At 47.2% G+C, this 18,222-nt stretch overlaps 1 protein-coding gene across 3 annotated transcripts; it reads right to left on the bottom strand.

Moving 5' to 3' along the window:
• Positions 1 to 6,457: 6,457 nt before the first annotated feature.
• TAC4 (tachykinin precursor 4) lies at positions 6,458 to 17,299 on the bottom strand. Of its 3 annotated transcripts, none has more exons than XM_061391436.1 (5): positions 15,553 to 17,299; positions 10,432 to 10,521; positions 8,564 to 8,593; positions 7,846 to 7,896; positions 6,458 to 6,837 (listed from the first exon to the last, which is right to left on the bottom strand). In XM_061391436.1, the coding sequence occupies exons 1-5, from the start codon at positions 15,671 to 15,673 to the stop codon at positions 6,794 to 6,796; spliced, it is 336 nt and encodes a 111-aa protein (XP_061247420.1). In that variant the 5' UTR covers positions 15,674 to 17,299; the 3' UTR covers positions 6,458 to 6,793. The 3 variants fall into 3 exon arrangements, with proteins under 3 accessions (XP_061247420.1, XP_061247418.1, XP_061247419.1); XM_061391434.1 differs by having other exon boundaries at positions 10,439 to 10,521; XM_061391435.1 differs by having other exon boundaries at positions 6,458 to 6,825; positions 10,439 to 10,521.
• Between the last annotated feature and the right edge of the window lie 923 nt (positions 17,300 to 18,222).

The raw sequence follows: 18,222 nt of genomic DNA, 5'->3' as shown, positions 1-18,222 counted from the left end.
TTTGTTTCACCCAGGAACTCTCATTTGAGTGTGAAATGGTGCCGCTGGCCTACCACTAATAAATGCACTTGAGGTTTATTTTCTAAGCAGTAAACTGACTGTTCAGGGACATGATTTGTGGGTGGGGAAAGTTGTTTTTTCCTCTGATGTAGGCTATCTGGAGGGAGTGCTTAACTCTGAGCTTGTCTAGTTGCTGGAGTAAATTCTGTGTGCCACACTCTGGTTCCAGCTAACAGGTATGCGTAGCTGTGAGTAGTTTCTGTTATCCATTTGAAGACCCAGCAGGAGGTAAGGCTAGGTGGGATAGCTGTGGGAAGTGGGAACAGACGTGTCCTCTTTTATCTCCAGGCTTACTTGCCAGTAGTGAGCAATGCCATCTCTAATAATCATTGTCTCTCTCAGGTTGAGGTGATTTCTGAAAGTAGCTGCACTTTCCTGTAGCGTTTACCTAGTGTGAGAAACGGGAGACCGGGCACTTAACTGGATGGTAGAGAGGAGGGAGGTGGAAATTGTATTTGTTGGAGTGGTTTTGCCCGCTCTGGCCAGCATGGTGAGAATGTCTCCTGGCAGAAAAACTAAGTGTCTTCCTTGGTAAAGTTAGAGTCCTACGTGTCACCTACTAGGGTGGGAAATGGGATGAGAGAAACTCAGGCTTATAAAAAGACCATTCTTACACACATCTTAGAGAAATGTGTGCCCTGATTTCCCTCTTCTAAGTGTTTGCATCAAAGGGAAATTCTCTTGTCTCTCCCATTTTGGAAAAATTGAGGAAGGTAATATGGACCTCAATGATAGTGGATAGACAGTGCAGATCACAAGTCTTTGGTGATTGTCATCCCTCTTTCCTCACCTAGAAATCAAAGGAAGATTTCTCTGCTTTAAATCCTTACAGGTGTGGGAACTGACCGTTCACTTCTTTGGCTGTTTTGAGTCAGACTGTTCCCTCTGGCTCCTTTTCTACCTGTACAAAAGAAGATTAGCTTCTTAGGCTCCTTCGTTAGAAGAGCAAAAGTCTCGAGTCATTCCTGCATCTCTGAGACTCCGTAAGTGGAAGCACCAACCATTTCTAGAGGAAAAAAGCCTCAGCATGTGCTGATTGCTTCCTTTCTGCTCAGCACTGTGCTGGGTACTTTAACACTGCCTTGTTTGACCCTCCCCTCTGCCATTTGCTTTCTTGGCTTGTTTGATTCCCTAATGATTTACCTTCTCCCTTCTAGTTAGTTTTCTTTGCTTCAGCCACAGTCCCCCATGCTTCTAGTGGCTTCCATTGCCAGAAAAATGACAAGACTGGTGAAAACTTTAAAATGAAAGAATTGAGTTTAGTTACTCCTGTAGGCAGCATTTGGAGAAGGCAGTGGCGACCCACTCCTATACTCTTGCCTGGAAAATCCCATGGACGGAGAAGCCTGGTAGGCTGCAGTCCATGGGGTCGCTAAGAGTCGGTACAACTGAGCGACTTCACTTTCCCTTTTCACTTTCATGCATTGGAGAAGGAAATGGCAACCCACTCCAATGTTCTTGCCTAGAGAATCCCAGGGACAGGGGTGCCTAGTGGGCTGCCGACTATGGGGTCGCGCAGAGTCGGACACGACTGAAGCGACTTAGCAGCAGCAGCAGGCAGCATTTGTAGGTCAGAGACCTAAACCAGGATACAGAGATGTGCCTCATTCTGGTTCTGCTTCTGATTTAGGAATAAACTGTTCAGTAAGCACTGTCCCTTTACTTTTGTGGTTTCCTTCAGTCCTTACCACATCATCACTGTAGGTAAATATTGTAGCCCTCTTCCACAGGAGAAAATTTGAGGCTCAGAAGTCTTAGTGCTGGGTTATAGAAAAAGAATGAAAGCGTTGCTTCTCTTGAGTCCAGATCCCATGCTTCTGACAGAACTACTGTGAGTCATCTGATGCCTCGGTGCCTGCTTTCCCGTTTCTCACTAGGGGGAACAATGAGTCACATTAAGTAGTTTTTAAGAATATGGTGTGCCCTTTATATGGCAAGATGATTCTCTTGACATGACCTGAGCTTTGGTTTATCCCTGTGGTTCTGGGCGGGTTGCCTGACTGGGATTAGGAATGGCCTCTAATGGAGTTCATGTGAAGCCAGTATAAAAAAATACCACAACTTGCTTCCATCATGCATTCCTTCTGGAATATGAAATGAGTGAAAAGCAGTTTTTTGGAAGTATATTAGTCACTAGGCATAAACATGTCTGCCTTTTTCTCCTTTGAAGAGCAGTTGATATGCCAAACATTGAAGGAGCATGGTTTTTATGATCCCAGGTACTGGGATCAAGCAGTGTTGCTCTCCGTGGTGATCCTTACCCATTTTACTTAACTTCTGACCTTTTGAAAATCTAATAAAAGTATTAGGTCTTTTAAAAGAAAAATATACAGAAGTGCAAATACGCACACATTTGTCTACAGTTCAGGAGATTGAGGGTTTGAGAAAGCTCCAGTGAAAAGGTAGACGGGAGCCCCACCTGCCAGCCTTCACTCATCCCTCGGCTTGTGCATGGTTTGTGCAGGCCCAGGTGACAGGTCCCATTAAGTGAGGTCCAGTGACGACCAAAGAGAAGTCCTTACTGAAGGTTAACATGCCGCCTGCCCATGGTTTCACAAATGCACTTGTATACACAGTGCTGTATAGAGTTTTGCATATTCAGAGAATGAGGTGAAACTTTGCTAAATATAATGTATGTTAGGAGTTCTAAAAACTACTTTTTGCTCTTCACTGGGATCATGGAGTTACAGAATTGGACACTGGTTTTACTCCAGCACTTTCTGCTGCAAACCTGTATGACTGCATCTCCCAGACTGTCTGCTGCTGATGAGGGCAGTTTAATTGCCCACTTCCTTTGTGGTATCTTCAACAAAATGCCAATGAATGTCACTAAGAAGAAGGTACAAAAGGACTGCCCAGTGGTGAAAAATGTCCCTTGTGCTGAAATATCAGTTTGTCTCTTCTGTTATGTGGTACCTGTAGATGCTACCACCGTTCTGGGGTTTGGGGTTTGTTGATTTGTGCCCGAGTGGAGAAAATAACCTGTGTTGTCGCATAGCTTTGGCTCCGCTGCTCCCCCTGGATGCTCTGTGTGAGAACATCTTTACCCTGGACCAGTCATGTCCATTCACAAAACCAGTGTTTCTTAACTCGGTACATGTTTTGGAAACCACTGACGTTTTATTCAATCATATGCAGAGTTTTTAGAAATCTATACCCTTATCTCAAAAAAAAGGTGTGGTAAGTCACCTCCAGAAATGGTCACCAACAGTCCCATCTCTGTATATGAGTGCTGCTCCTTTCAATAAGAGCTAATTTTCCTTAAGGGTGTGGGCTGGACTTCTCACTAATCAAAGGTGCCAGAAGTGATATTTTAGCTGTTCGTACTTTTGCAGTTGGAAACCTGACATTTTCAGACCAGAAACTTAAGTGTCAAAAATCCAGACCCTGTACCCTGCTGACCTCCTGAAACTAAAGAATCCTCCAGCTAAGGATGCCAACCTAGAGAATCATGAGAAGTACTGTTTTATTTTTTTGGCCATGCTGAGTGGCATGTGGGATCTTAGTTCCCTGACTAGGAATCAAACTCATGACCCCTACAGTAGATGTGCACAGTCATAACAATTGGACTGCCAGGGAAGTCCCTGGAAGTACTTTAAACCATTGACTATTTTGGGATGGTTAGATATTCATACAGATACATAGCAGTGTGTAAGTGAAAAAAGGACTTGAGAGAAAAGGACCTTTCCTTCTGACCTTTTGAGAATCTAATAAAAGTATTGGGATTTTTAAAAGAAAAGTGTACATAAATGCAGGTATGCACATATTTGTATACAGTTTAGGAAACAGACTTTGAAGTCATTTCTGAACTTGGGTTAATTAATAAACTGGCTTGAGAAAGCTCCAGTGAAAAGGCAGGAACCTCATCTGCCTGCCTTCACAGTTGGGCCTTGTAGTTTTATTTTGGTGAATGATTGCCTGTGATTGGAAACCAGATGTGCCCAGAGGAGGACCTCCACCTTGTGTAGCTCCAGGGGAGCAGTATTCATGCAGTGGCACCCACAGACCCAGTTTAACCCTGGTTGATACCTCAGCTTCCAGTCAAGTTGCCTCTCAGGTCCTTGCCTAGCCTTAGAATTCTTAGTCACCACCTTACAGAAGTGGATCAGGAAAGGTGAATATCCTGTTACAAATAGGTCTCCAGTTCCCCTGGAGTTCATGTGGCTTCCCAGTCTTGGATTAAGTTCCCATTTATCTTGGCTTTCAAGTTTCCATAAGTGGACTCCACCTGGGTAGTTTTCATCATTCCCCTACACAGCCTCCACATACAGCTGGATTAGTCTTTTCCTGTTTTCATTTGGGAAGCCTCCATGTCAGCATTCCCCCAAGTGAAGTATTACAGGTAAAATGGGCACTGTAGTCAAACTTGGAAAACAGTTGCAGTTGCATATTGATATGTTTCTTGAGTTCAGGGCGTCTCAGAACCTCTCGGGATTTTCCAAGGAGACAGAATGTAACGTTTCCTAAAATGGTCTGGAAGGATTCTCTGGAGACCAGTATGCTGCGGGGGCAGACATTTAGATGTTTCTTTGGTACTTACTGAAATGGCCGAACTAAAAAGGAATTCCTTGTGAAGACTTCCTTATTTTTCTGCCTGAGACATGTCTGTAATTGTGGCAGAGACCAAGTCATTGTAGGGGTCAAATGTGCTTGGAGTGAAGGACCTTCCCTCAAATCCTGGCTCTGGGATTTCCGGTGCAGATTGACGATAATACTTGTGGAGGTAACTTGTCTTTTAGAGTGCCTAATATATTCAGTCATTCATTTGTACACAAAAGAGTAGAACTTGGTCTCCTGGAGAAGATGAGCATTAAATTCCTAATTGTGATCAGTGCCCTGAAGGGCAAAGGACAGGTGTTGGGTAAGCATAACTGGAGAGAACTAGCTGAGCTTGGTTATTCAGGAAGCCCTGACTGAGAAGGGAGCTTGCATAGATGATTGGGTTAGCCAATTGGCTGGGGAGGGGGGCGAGGGCAGATCACAAAAGCTGGCGAGCCTCTGGTGTGCCTAAGGGTCTGAGAGAATGTCTGGTAGTGGCTGAGGGGGGATGGGGGGTGAGGATCAAGGAGCACAGGGCCTTGAAGGCCCCAACAAGAATGTCAGGTTGACCTAGGAAACTGAACTGTGGCCAGTAGGGGATGGACAGGCCCACCATGTTAAAAGGTCCTGCTCTGGATGGAGAACAGTAAGGTGGGAAGCACGGATGCCTGTTCCGGACCTAGGCAAGGGAAGATAGTACCTCCTGTGAATAAGTGTAGTAAGAGTGGCAAGAAGAATTTAGGTATATTTTCAAGAATGACTAACTACGGGGAGGTGTTTAGAGGGGGCAGTGAGGGCTGGGGAGTCACTCCCAGGTTTCTGGCCCACAGCAGGGTGTGCGGCAGTGCCGTCTGTAGATCTGAGCCAACGAAAGCAGTTTGTCGTGGGGCTGCAGGTCAAAGCTGAGCATGAGGACCATGCATTCTCCGTGAGTCCTTCGTGAAAACCCTCTCCAAGGACCTCTGAGCTCTATTGGCACGGGGGTAAAGACAATTAAGAAGCGGTCTGTGTACAAACCCTGTTGTTGAGATATGTCAGATATGAGTTCTGCAGTGGAAGAATGTGCAAAGTGCTGCAGGAACTCGGTGGAGGGAGTGAATGAGTAGTTGCGGGGTTGGGACCTCTGAGTAAGAATTCACCAGCATGGGAGAATGGCATGTGCAGACACCAGCTTGAGGGGATGTGATGGGTGTGAAACGAGTTGTTGGAGAGCAAGGGCTGCCTTGAGTGAGTACATTGCTTCTGCCCTCTTTGTTCCTTAGTTCTTCAAGGACAAACTCCAGTCTCCCTCCCCGCTCCCAGTCCCGCCTGAGGGCCCAGCAAAGTGCCAGCCCAAGGAGGGAACTTACTGAATGGTCAGTGGCTTCAGCCGAAGCTTGAATGTCTCCAGCTTCAAACATGGGAATAAAATCTTAAGCCCTCTCTTCGTCACGTGGGGTTGTCACAGTGAGCCACCTCCCAGGACCACAGCTGGGCCAGGACAGTGGCCCCCTGTCACCTCCCTGAGGTGTGGCCTTTTCCCTTACTCTAGAGCTCTTCAAATGACTAGCTGCCTGTGACCTCAAAACAGAGCGATCAGTTGAGGGGCCACCTCATACACGAGAATTGATGAAGGACCTGGGCCCCGATTCTCCAAGTCCAAGGACACATGGATTTGGGTCCTTGAGGTTATGATGGTGGGTAGGCATGGGCTACCTGTGTCCCAAGCCCGTTTTCCCACCTCAGAGGACCAGGGCTATTTTGTGTTTGCCTTTACAACTCTGGAAGAGGTCTCCTGGCTGCTGACATGCCAGGCCCCTGGACAGGGTGTTGAGCCCAGGTCATCCCTGTCCGCTGCCCTGCACCAGAGAAGAAATCATTCGCTCTTCATTGGTTTATTGAACACTTGCTGTGTTATGGGCACAGGATTGAGAGAAACGGGGGTAGGAAGGTATCAGTGGGACGACTCCTGCTATGCAGTGAGGTCCGAGTGTGTGGGGTCATTCACTAGCTTTCAGAGGTGACAACAGCACACTTGTGCACGACTGCTGCTTGAGACCGAGAGTCCTGGGAGGAGTCCAGTGAATTCAGCGTGGTGGGAGGGACACACGAGCACAGAAGACACGGAGCAGAGGGCTGGCCTGGTCGGCTGGTTGGCTGCCACGTCCAGGTAAGGAGAGGGGTTTCGTCCTCTGGGAGGCGGGGCTGGTGGCTCTCACTCTGACCCGTGGTTCTCAGCCTCTTTGCCTGGGAAGAGTGCTGCACATAAGCAGTGGTTAGGGGAGCCTTGCTGCCGCCTCCACCCTTGGAGGCCTTCCCTGGTCATCCACTCAAGGCCCTCCATTTGCCCAATTCAGGTTTCTCCAGCTGTAGTTATTTAGGGCAATCAAATTCCAGGTTAATCTGGCAGAGCTTCCATTTTTCAATCATAAATGCCTCTAGATAGTGGATGAGCCAACCCTCACTAATCCTCTCTAAAGAAAGGGAGTGGTAATCCAGCACTTAAAATTCCAATGGCCCTCTGAGGGTCCCATGAAGTGCCCGGACTAGGGAGCAGGAGACGGTGTTTAGTCCTGGCTCTGTTAACAGTTCACCGTGTGACTTAGGGCAAATTGTTTCCATCCCTGAAAAATGATGATTTCTAAGGTTCCTGCCAGCGCTTTGCATGGAGGGACGTGCATTTCCATGTTGGCACTGGGGTGACTTCCATGGCCCTTCAAATGAAATGGCTCAAACACTTGGGAAAAACTCTTGGGGGGAATACAGAGAACTTTCCCACCTTGATTCCCAAGAGCCTCTGTTGGAAGGAGCAGGTGTTCTATCAGGGAAGCTAGAGAGGGGCCCACAGGTCTGCAGCTCTGGGGGGAGAGTCAGGATTAAGGAAGCAGACGAGCTTGGTGTCTGCTCAGCTATGTCACCCCATGCCCTTTCTCTTGAGCTTGCTAGCTTGAGCTCTGAATCTTTCTACAGCCTGAGTCACTTATCTACTGATTCACTTACCTTCTTGTTTATTTATTGAACATCCCCTTGAACGCCTTTGTGGTTGTGGCCCAGGCCAGAAAGTGTCAGCTGATAACCCCTCCCAGAGTGATACTGCCTTTATTTAGGTTGTTGAAGACGGAAAATAACTAAGACTCTAACAATTAGGGAATAAGGGGCGTGTTCCAGGGCCTGGAGAACCACACAGCATTCTCGGTGGCTTCAGCTGGCCCTGAGAGTGGGGAGCAGAATGTGCCTGTGTGTGCTGGTGGAGAGGCTATCACCTACCTTCTGTAGTTGCTCCTCCTCGCCCCTGGACCACTGGTTCTCGCTGATAACCTTGTGATGAAGAGAGGAGACAGAGAAGAAAGAGAGAAAGTGAAGCAGAGGAAGAAAAAAGACAGGACCAGAACTGGGGACTCAGGAATAGAGTAATTTCTCTAGGAACTGAGGTTCTTCATTCACTGATTCATTCATTGATTCCTTCCTCTTTCTCTTCCATTTTCCCTCCCTTCTGCCCTTCCTTCCACAAATACTTCATAAGCGCCTCTAATAGAAACTGTGGGGACAGGAGATGGCAGACTTTTACCTGCCCGTGGGGTGGTTTTTACTCTCAGGACACCAGCCATGTGACCCAGCAGAACAGTGCAGGGCAGTATGCCAAGGAGGGCGCCATGCCCAGACCATGAAGACAGGGTTAGGGTTTTCAGTTTTAAGGTCCTTCTGGATTGATGGTTTCTTCAACTCTAGGCTTTAGACCCATGGTAATTTTGAACCTTTGGCAGAACTGGATTCATCGCCATCTCCTCATCCTTGCAGCTGCTCCCTCGGCGCACACAGACCACCTCTCCAAGGAACCAACCAGGAAGCCTATGCAGCCAAACCACTCTGGCCCCACCCTCAACAATGCCAGCCTGTGCACCCTGGCCAGAGCATCTCCCTCACCTCCCTGACAACTCGGTCTTCCCCAGGGAGCATGTGGGGGGAAGGTGTGGATAACACTTACCTGTTCCCTCTGACTGGATGGGAGGTATTCCTAGGGGAAAGAGAAGAAATAAGGGTTGCACTGCTTCCCTGGGGGCCCAGTGAGATGAAACAGCTCATGGCTCTTTGGGATCCATGCCTTTGGTGGGTCTTTGGGGACTCTGGTCACCCCCTGTTGTCCTGGTGTGACTGGGCCGCACCAGATACATCTGGGTAGGAGGCAGTTTAGGGTAGTGGGAAGTGTGCATACTGTGGAGTCTGCCTGGTGCTAGTCAAGCGTCCTTGGGAAAGTACTTAGCCTATGTGAACCTTAGTTTCCCTGCTGGTGATAAAGGAGATATTAGGAGATTTAACCACAAGTGAGCACAGCGTTCAGTAAATATTTCCCGTATACCCCCACCTCCTGCTTCCTGGGTTTCTGGATTTGAAAGAGATCTCTGAAATGGCCCAGGCCAAAACTCATTTTGTGGAAGAAACTGAGGCCAAAGTTTGGTCACAAGTTAATTTTCTCTCTTTTATTTTATGGTGCATGTAGCAGGAAGATTTTCTCTATTTTTAAATGTGTTTTTTAAAGTTACAAAAGCAGTTTCTGAATAAATGCCCACTGTCAAGTGGTAAGGTAGAGTTTAGTGTAGTAAAAGTCCCCCTTAACTTTTGCTCTCCCTCACCTTCACTTCTATCCTAGATGTAAAACACTGGTGACAGTTTGATATTTATCCTTCTGGAACTCTCCCTATGTTTTCATCTGTGTGTGTGTGTGTGTAAGTATGCAGTGATTTTTTTAAACATGTAGGCTCGTATCTTATATATTGTTACATAACTTGCTTTTTCCACTTAGCCAATATCTTGGAAATCTTTATCTTTCCACAGATCTGCCTCATCCACTTCAATGGCCACAAAGGCTATGGATGTGCCAGACTTCCCTGGTGGTCCAGTGGTTAAGAATTCACCTTCCAATCCAGGGGACTCAGGGTCGATCCCTGGTTGGGGAACTAAGATCCCACATGGTACAGGGTAACTAACTAGGCCCATGCTACAACTAGAAAAGTCCAAGTGCTGCAACCAAGACTCAGCACAGCCAAAAAAAAAAAAAAAAAGGCCATGGATGTGTCTAATATATTTTTATTATCCCCCCCCATTGATAGTTTTTAGGTTATTTTCACATTCTTGCTATTTGGCACACATACCTCAGGGCTTATGTAGCAATAGCATTTCTATTTGATGGATTTCCTGAAGCGAACCTATCAGTCAGAAGGTATGCATGTTGCCAACTTTGATGGATATTGCCAAAATGTCCTCCAAATGGACAGTGTATTAAAGTGTATATAAGTGCCAGTTTTTTCATATCCTCACAAAAACCACTTTTAAAAATTTAGTTGTCAATAAGAAAACTGCTCTCTGTTCAGACTTTTTTCCTCTTTGTCCTCCCAGGATACAGATTTCATGTCGAGAGTGCCCTCAGGGAACATCGATTCATTTTAATAATTCTACTTGAACCAAACAGAATCTCACAGAAAGCCTAGTCTTTGGGTTTACTCACATCAGAAGCAGATCTCAAGTTCTACCACCTCTCTCCATAGACCTCCACAGTACTGAAGGAAGGGCACCAGCAGGGTGCAAAATATTTGTCCCCACCCTTAGGGTCACTGCACTCCCCGGGTGCTGGAGTGGTTTTACCTGTTGCCTGGCATAATTAACACTCTCTGAAATGTCCTGATTTGGATAACAATTGATATGGACACTGTATCCCATTCCATAGCGTGAGTGATCACTATTGGACTGGAGTAAGGGATGCTGAGTCCTGGGCTTTAAGTTAGGGCCTCTGTTTGGGGTAACAGAACCCACCCAGAAGCCTTTGTCCCTGGGTGTCCGCCCACATCTGTCACTCACCTCCTACCTGCTTCCCCATTAGCCCAAAGAACTGGCTTGCTTTCCCCTTCTTCACATCCCGGAGTTGAAGCAGGATGCTGGGGATGACATCTTCCTGAAGAAGCAGAGAGTTCCTTAGAGTTGAGGGCAGGCTGACAACAAAACAGTCTGAACAATAACAATCTCAATAACCCATGCTCTGCGCTGGCATTGATCTCCTCACATTTTATACAATACTGCAAATAATAACAGCAGTAATAAATGGCTAACGTTAAAGTGTTCCTAAGCACTTTCATATATTAACACAATCCTTACCAAAACCACATAAAGAAAGTACTATTTGGGTCTCCATTTTACAGATGGAAACTAAGGCTCAGAGGGATTACCAGTCAGGATGTGAGATGAAGCCAGCCTCGAACCCAGGTCATCTAACTCAAAGGCTCAGACACTCCAGGCATAATCTCATTTACGCTTCACAACCACCATGTGAAATATCCATCTACAGATGGGGACACAGGTTTGTGATTAGGTGACTTGTCCAAGGTCATACAGGAAGTGGTAGAGTCAGAATCCAAACTCAGTCTGACTCTAGACTCCTGCTCTTCTCTCTCCCTCTGGCACTCCCCTCATCGTCCTGGATTTAACCTGGGCCTCTCATGGCATGTGGCCTGGGGCAGAGGCCACTCCCTCAGGCAAAGACATTTTCATCCTTCAGCTCAAAGTGAAGTCACTCAGTCGTGTCCGACTCTTTGTGACCCCCATGGACTGCAGCCTCCTAGGCTCCTCCATCTATGGGATTTTCCAGGCAAGAGTACTGGAGTCGGTTGCCGTTTCCTTCTCCAGGGGATCTTCCCCCAGAGGATCTTCCCAACTCAGGGATTGAACCCAGGTCTCCCACATTGCAGGTGAATGCTTTACCCTCTAAGCCACCAGGGAAGTCCCTCATCCTTCAGCTGGTGGGGTAAAAGTTCTGGACCAAGGACTATAGATTTAAGTTCTCATTTCTCCATTAACCTTTGTGACCTTGGCCAACGGCCTCTCCTTCCCTGGAGCCTCTGATGAAGGGCCTGCTTGGCTCTGCTGAGACTGAGCGATGCTTGCTAGTGGAGAAAGTGATAGTGGGTGACAGTCATTAGACCATCTTCATGTCTTTGTATCCCCAATACCTGGCACAGTGCCTGGTACACACAGGAGCTCAGCATGTATGGGATGCAGGATGGTGAACGAAAGGCCCTTTCTCTTGATAGTCTGGGAATAGGGAAGAGGATGGGGATTCCTTTTCCAGAAAGGGTGAGACAGGTGACCAGAGCCCTAGAGTAACACGGGGTTGGGTCACGGGCTCTTCCATTCCCAGTTTCCCCAGGGGCAGCCCTGAAGCTTCAGGGACAAGCAGGGACCTGGCTGGGGTGAAGTGGAAACCCCCTTGGCTCTCCCAGCTTATCCCAGCTTTTGGGATCAGGAGTGGATTGTTTTCCAAGCCTTGGACTAATTCAGTCACTTCCAGTCTGTCTCTTCTCCAGGACATCAATGGCTGGGGCAGCTGTCTCAGGCTGGAGTCATCTAGCCTGGCCAGGAACCGGAAAAGTGTCTTTGGAGATTTGGACCCATTTCTGAAAAGCTTATGAAAAGCACTTTGCCTTGGTAAAAGGCAGTCTTCAAATGCAAGCTGGACAGAATGTTTTTTTCTTTTCTCCCACCCATTAGGTTTCTGGGGCCCGTTGGGAGGTGTCTTTTACTCAGGAAGGACTCTTGCCCTGACCAGAAGCTCTTCTTACCCCTTTAATTCAAATCCCCAGCTCCAGGGCTAACTGGGAGTCCTGAGAGCAAGGGAGAAAATCAGATCATCCCTAACAGAGGCATCATTCCTCATTCAGATGAGATGGTTCCTATATCCCAAATTCTGTGTCTTGGGAAGTAGAGGGATGTTAAATGAGGGTGAGCCAAGAAGAAGCTTCAGATGCAGCTGCAGCATGGAAAGCCCCACGAGGCACTGGTTGAAATCGATGATGTTTCCCACGTAACCGTGTAGAGTGGTCCCTATTACACAGCTTCCCAGCGCCTGGGCCATGTCCCCTGATGGGCACAGACTCCAAGTCAGAGCTGGAAAAAAAACCTTGGGGGCCATCTTCCCCCCGCCCCCTCCCATTTTACAAGTGAGGAAACTGATGTCCCCAGGTCACACAGAGTCAGTGGAGAATCTGAGACTTGAACCTTTATCTCCTCAGCCTGCTGTCTTCTCAAAGGCACACACTTCCACGTTCAGACAAACCAGGAAGGAAGCCCACCAGAAGGAAAGCCACCAGGCATAGCTGTTACTTGATGGCTTGTCCTGCAGCCCCAGTGTCCTCACTGTCCCCGGATTAGGGGGAGCAGGCCCAGCCCTGTCCCATCTGCCCTCCCGGAGGCTTTCCCTGAGCACTTTGCCTGTGTGTCTCTAGTCCACTGGCCTCGTGCCCCTGTCTGATGGGAACCTCCGAGGCCAGGATCTTTGTCTCTCTGACTAGATGGGGTGGGGCACAGATGCTGTGTCTCTAGCTGTGAGATTTCTTCCCAGTGACAGCACTCAGGTCAGCTTAGTAGGAGAGGCTGGCAATCAAACCACTACTTGTCAGGGAATAAGTTTCTACACATGAGACAAAACAGTGATCCCACTCCAAGTTGACCCGCTTGAAAGGATGTGCTGGACAATGTCCTCCGAGGCACAGATACACAGAATAAGACATTGGGCAAGGTGTACAGTTGTGCTTTTGACGCTGTGTAATATTGGACGCACTGCTTGACCTTTCTATGCTTCAGTTTCCCTATCTGTGATATGGGGATAGAAATGGTGCCTTTCCCACAAGGTGCAGATGAGGATTAAATGGGTTAATATTTATGAGGCATTTAGGACAGTGTCAGGAACATGTATATGTTAAATAAGTTTGTTAAATGAAACATGAACACACTGTTAATTCCATATATCACTAGGCCATTCAGGTATGAGATAAATCAAATCCCTTACAATTATACAGGTGACGTGACAAATAGATTCAAAGGATTAGATCTGATAGAGTGCCTGAAGGACTATGGACGGAGGTTCACCTTGTATAGGAGGCGGTGATCAAAACCATCCCCAAGAAAAAGAAATGCAAAAAAAAAGGCAAAATAGTTGTCTGAGGAGGCCTTACAAATAGCCGAGAAAAGAAGAGAAGCAAAGGGCAAAGGAGAAAAGGAAAGATATATCCATCTGAATGCAGAGACCAGAGAATAGCAAGGAGAGATAAGAAAGCCTTCTTAAGTGATCAATGCAAATAGAGGAAAACAATAGAATGGGAAAGACTAGACATCTTTTCAAGAAAATTAGAGATACCAAGGGAACATTTCACACAAAGATGGGCAAAATAAAGGACAGAAACAGTATGGACCTAACAGAAGAAGATACTAGGAAGAGGTGGTAAGAATAAACAGAAGAACCATACAAAAGAAATCTTAACAACCCAGTAACCATGATGGTGTGATCACTCACCTAGAGCCAGACATCCTGCAATGCGAAGTCAGGTGGGCCTTAGGACTATGAACAAAGCTAGTGGAGGTGATGGAATTCCAGTTGAGATATTTCAAATCCTAAAAGATGATGCTGTGAAAGTGCTGCACTCAATATGCCAGAAAATTTGGAAAAACTCAGCAGTTGCCATAGGACTGGAAAAAGTTTTCGTTCCAATCCCAAGAAAGGCAATTCCAAAGAATGTTCAAATTACCACACAACTACACTAATGTCACATGCTAGCAAAGTAATGCTCAAAATTCTCCAAGTTAGGCTTCAACAGTATGTGAACCGAGAACTTCCAGATGTTTAAGCTGGATTTGGAAAAGGCAGAGGAACCAGAGATCAAATTGCAAACATCCATTGGATCATAGAAAAAGTAAGAGGATTCCAGAAAAGCATCTACTTCTGCTTCGTTGACTACGCTAAAACCTTTGACTGTGTGGATCACAACAAACTGTGGAAAATTCTTAAAGAGATGGGAATACCAGGCCACCTTATCTGCCTCCTGAGAAACCTGTATGCAGGTCAAGAAGCAACAGTTAAAACCGGACATGGAACAATAGACTGGTTCCAAATTGGGAAAGGAGTATGTCAAGGCTGCATATTGTCACCCTGCTTACTTAACTTATATGCAGAGTACATCATGGGAAATGCCAGACTGGATGAAGCACAAGCTGGAGTCAGGATTGCAGGGAGAAATATCAGTAACCTCAGATATGCGGATAACACCACCCTTATGGCAGAAAGTGAAGAGGCACTGAAGAGCCTCTTGATGAAGGTGAAAGAGGAGAATGAAAAAGCTGGCTCAAAACTCAACATTTGAAAACAAAGTTCATGGCATTGGGTCCCATCACTTCATGGCAAATAGATAACAGTGACAGACTTTATTTTCTTGGGCTCCAAAATCACTGCAGATGGTGACCGCAGCCATGAAATTAAAAGATGCTTGCTCCTTGGAAGAAAAGGTATGACAAACTCAGCATATTAAGAAGCAGAGACATTATTTTGCTGACAAAGTTCTGTCTAGTCAAAGCTATGGTTTTTCCAGTAGTCATGTATGGATGTGAGAGTTGGACTATAAGGAAGGCTGAGCGCCAAAAAATTGATCCTTTTGAACTGTGGTATTGGAGAAGACTCTTGAGAGTCCCTTGGACAGCAAGGAGACCAAATCAGTCAATCCTAAAGGAAATCAGTCCTGAATATTCATTGGAAGGACTGATGCTGAAGCTGAAGCTCCAATACTTTGACTACCTGATGTGAAGAACTGACTCACTGGAAAAGACCCTGATGCTGGGAAAGATTGAAGGCAGGAGGAGAAGGGGATGACAGAGGATGAGATGGTTGGATGGCATCACCGACTTGATGAACATGAGTTTGAGCAAGCTCTGGGAGATGGTGAAGGACAGGGAAGCCTGACATGCTGCAGTCCATGGGGTCGTAAAGAGTCGGACAGGACTGAGCGACTGAACAACAACAAAATACGCTTGCATCTCTTTGGAGGTCTATCAGGCCAGGGGCAACAGCCTTGAACATGCCCAGAGAGGGGAGGCAGACACCCTACCGTGCAGTGTACAGCCTGCTCTCTTGCTATCATGCCCTGCTTTCCCCAAAGGTACCTACCTCCAGGGTCACAGCCACCCAGGAGCCAACTTCAGCATTGACTGCCAGTTCCTTGTCACCTGCCACAGTGCATGCAGACAGCCCCAGGAGGAGAAGCAAGGTGACGCAGAGCAGCATCTTGGGACCCTAGGGGACCCCTCTCAGCCCAAAGACTGCCTCAAGCAGGCTTGGTCCTCTCTCTGGCTCCTCTCAGCAGGTGGGGGAAGCTCCACCTGTTCCGTCTTTCCAGCTACTCGGCCTCTTTCTTCAGCTTATCTGATGCCCCAGGCCATTTCCTGTAACTCCCCACCCCACTTGCTGGAAAAGCCAGTGATATCATGAGCTGCCCAGAGAAGGGACCAGGCCTCCTCCACTGCCGCCCCCAGCAGCTGATCTTTGTTGCAACACCACCTTACCTTTGGCCGCATTCCCCCAGGAGGCAGGTGCACAATGGGGCAGTGTGTAGGGCCTAGTGCTTTTGGCTTCCTGACTAGAAGCCCCGAGGGGGGCCTTGGCATCTTGGAAATGGAGAGGGGGAACTGCCTGGTTTCTTCCTTCCCCTGTAGGAGAGGCCTCTCCCCAGAACTTAGTATTCTACCACTAGTCTCCCTTTCCTGTCACTGCACCCCTTCCTTGGCATTCCCCGCCCTGTCTTGCCCTAAGAGATCAGTTTAGTTCAGTTGCTCAGTCCTGTCTGACTCTTTGAGACTCCATGACTGCAGCACGCTAGGCTTCCCTATCCATCACCAACTCCCAGAGCTTGCTCAAACTCATGTCCATCAAGTCAGTGATGCCATCCAACCATTTCATCCTCTGTCATCCCCTTCTCCTCCTGCTTTCAATCTTTCCCAGCATCAGGGTCTTTTCCAGTGAGTCAGTTCTTCACATCAAGTGGTCAAAGTATTGGAGCTTCAGCTTCAGCATCAGTCCTTTCAATGAATATTCAGGACTGATTTCCTTTAGGACTGACTGATTTGGTCTCCTTGGTGTCCAAGGGACTCTTAAGAGTCTTCTCCAATACCACAGTTCAAAAGGATCAATTCTTCGGCACTCAGCTTTCTTTATAGTCCAACTCTCACATCCATATATGATTACTGGTAAAACCATAGCTTTGACTAGACAGACCTTTGTCAGCAAAATAATGCCTCTGGCTAAGTTTGTCATAGCTTTTCTTCCAAGGAGCAAACATCTTTTAATTTCATGGCTGCAGTCACCATCTGCAATGATTTTGGAACCCAAGAAAATAAAGTCTGTCACTGTTTCCATTGTTTCCCTATCTATTTGCCGTGAAGTGATGGGACCCGATGCCATGATCTTTGTTTTCCGAATGTTGAGTTTTGAGCCAGCTTTTTCATTCTCCTCTTTCACCTTCATCAAGAGGCTCTTCAGTGCCTCTTTGCTTTCTGCCATAAGGGTGGTGTTATCCGCATATCTGAGGTTACTTATCCGCATATCTGAGGTTACTGATATTTCTCCCTGCAATCTTGGTTCCAGCTTATGCTTCATCCAGTCCAGCATTTTGCATGATGTACTGTGCGTATAAGTCTTGCCCTAAGAGATAAGGTAAGACTTAAAAAAAATACAAGGAGGAATTGGGATTTGCCAGAAAAATGGCCTCTTGCTCAAATGTCATCAGCTCTAAAATATCTTCCCACTGCTGTCAAAGTGGTCTTTTCAAAGCCCTAACCTGACCCGTCTCTCCCTGCTTACAACCGTCCAGTGTCTCCCCATTGCCCATGGTGTAAAGGTCAAGCTCCCTAGCATGGAATTCAGAACCCTTCTCCACTTAGTCCAACAGATATAGAACAAGGGTCCTGTGGTCGGAGAGCTGTGAATTCCATCCCCAGGGCCCTCACTAAATAGCTGTGTGACCTTAGGCATGTTACTTAGAATCCTCATCAGTAAAATGAGATTATTAATAGCACGTATTTCCAAAGTTGTTTGAGGATGAAATTAGATAATGCATGTGGGGCACTTAGCACAGTGCATGATGGTAAATATTTAATACCCATTAACTATTATAGACGCTGGGTGAGGCACTGGGCGACAGAAGATGAATAAGGCACTGTCCCTACCCAACAGCATCTCACAGCCTCTAGGAAAGAAGAACTCTGGTTGGCAGATAAGCTGCATTCAGTTTGCTTGTGCCAGCAAGAGGTGGAGGGGAGAGAAGGCTGTGCTCCATGCCCTCAGTCTGCCCATTTCTTGCCTGCAGACAGCTTCCCCACCTGTTCCCATACAGGATAAGATTCCCCGCCCCTACACACTGTCCTTAGCTGTTTCTCTGCCTGGACTTCCTTTTCCACGTGGTAAACTCCCACTTGTTAAAGGTCTGCTTAGTGGTCACCCCCAGTAGAGTTTTTCTCTTTCCTGACTCCAGCAAGAATTAACTGGCCCCTTTCCTGGGCTTTCCCAATGTCTCCCACTCATATCTCTCACAGCTCTGCACAGGACGTGGTCAGAGGCTGAGCAGGTCGTGTCCTGCGCTGAGGAGGCTGCTGACCGGGGGAGTGCAGGCAGAACCTGGCCCTCGCTCTCTCATTGTGCAGTACAGCCTGGCATGAAGCTTCACCCCCTGCACGAAGGTGTCTGGCTCCATTTCTCCCACAGGGTCAGTTGGGCTGAAGACAGCCCTGCCACGCTGCTCTATTATGCCACGAGCGCTCTGAGAGTGGGGCTGTGATATA

The sequence above is a fragment of the Bos javanicus genome, chromosome 19 (assembly GCF_032452875.1).
Source record: "Bos javanicus breed banteng chromosome 19, ARS-OSU_banteng_1.0, whole genome shotgun sequence".
Taxonomy (NCBI): domain Eukaryota; kingdom Metazoa; phylum Chordata; class Mammalia; order Artiodactyla; family Bovidae; genus Bos; species Bos javanicus.
The sequence above is the reverse complement of the archived record's forward strand: the minus strand, read 5'-3'. Positions and strand labels throughout refer to the sequence as shown.

Excerpts from the sequence above, each read along its gene's own strand:
- TAC4 (XM_061391434.1), bottom strand. The coding sequence starts at position 15,673 with ATGCTGCTCTGCGTCACCTTGCTTCTCCTCCTGGGGCTGTCTGCATGC. Across the intron at positions 10,522-15,552 it reads GGCTGTGACCCTGGAGGTAG|ATGTCATCCCCAGCATCCTG; the intron begins GTACCTTTGGGG and ends TTCTTCAGGAAG. Across the intron at positions 7,897-8,563 it reads CATCCAGTCAGAGGGAACAG|GTTATCAGCGAGAACCAGTG; the intron begins GTAAGTGTTATC and ends CTTCATCACAAG.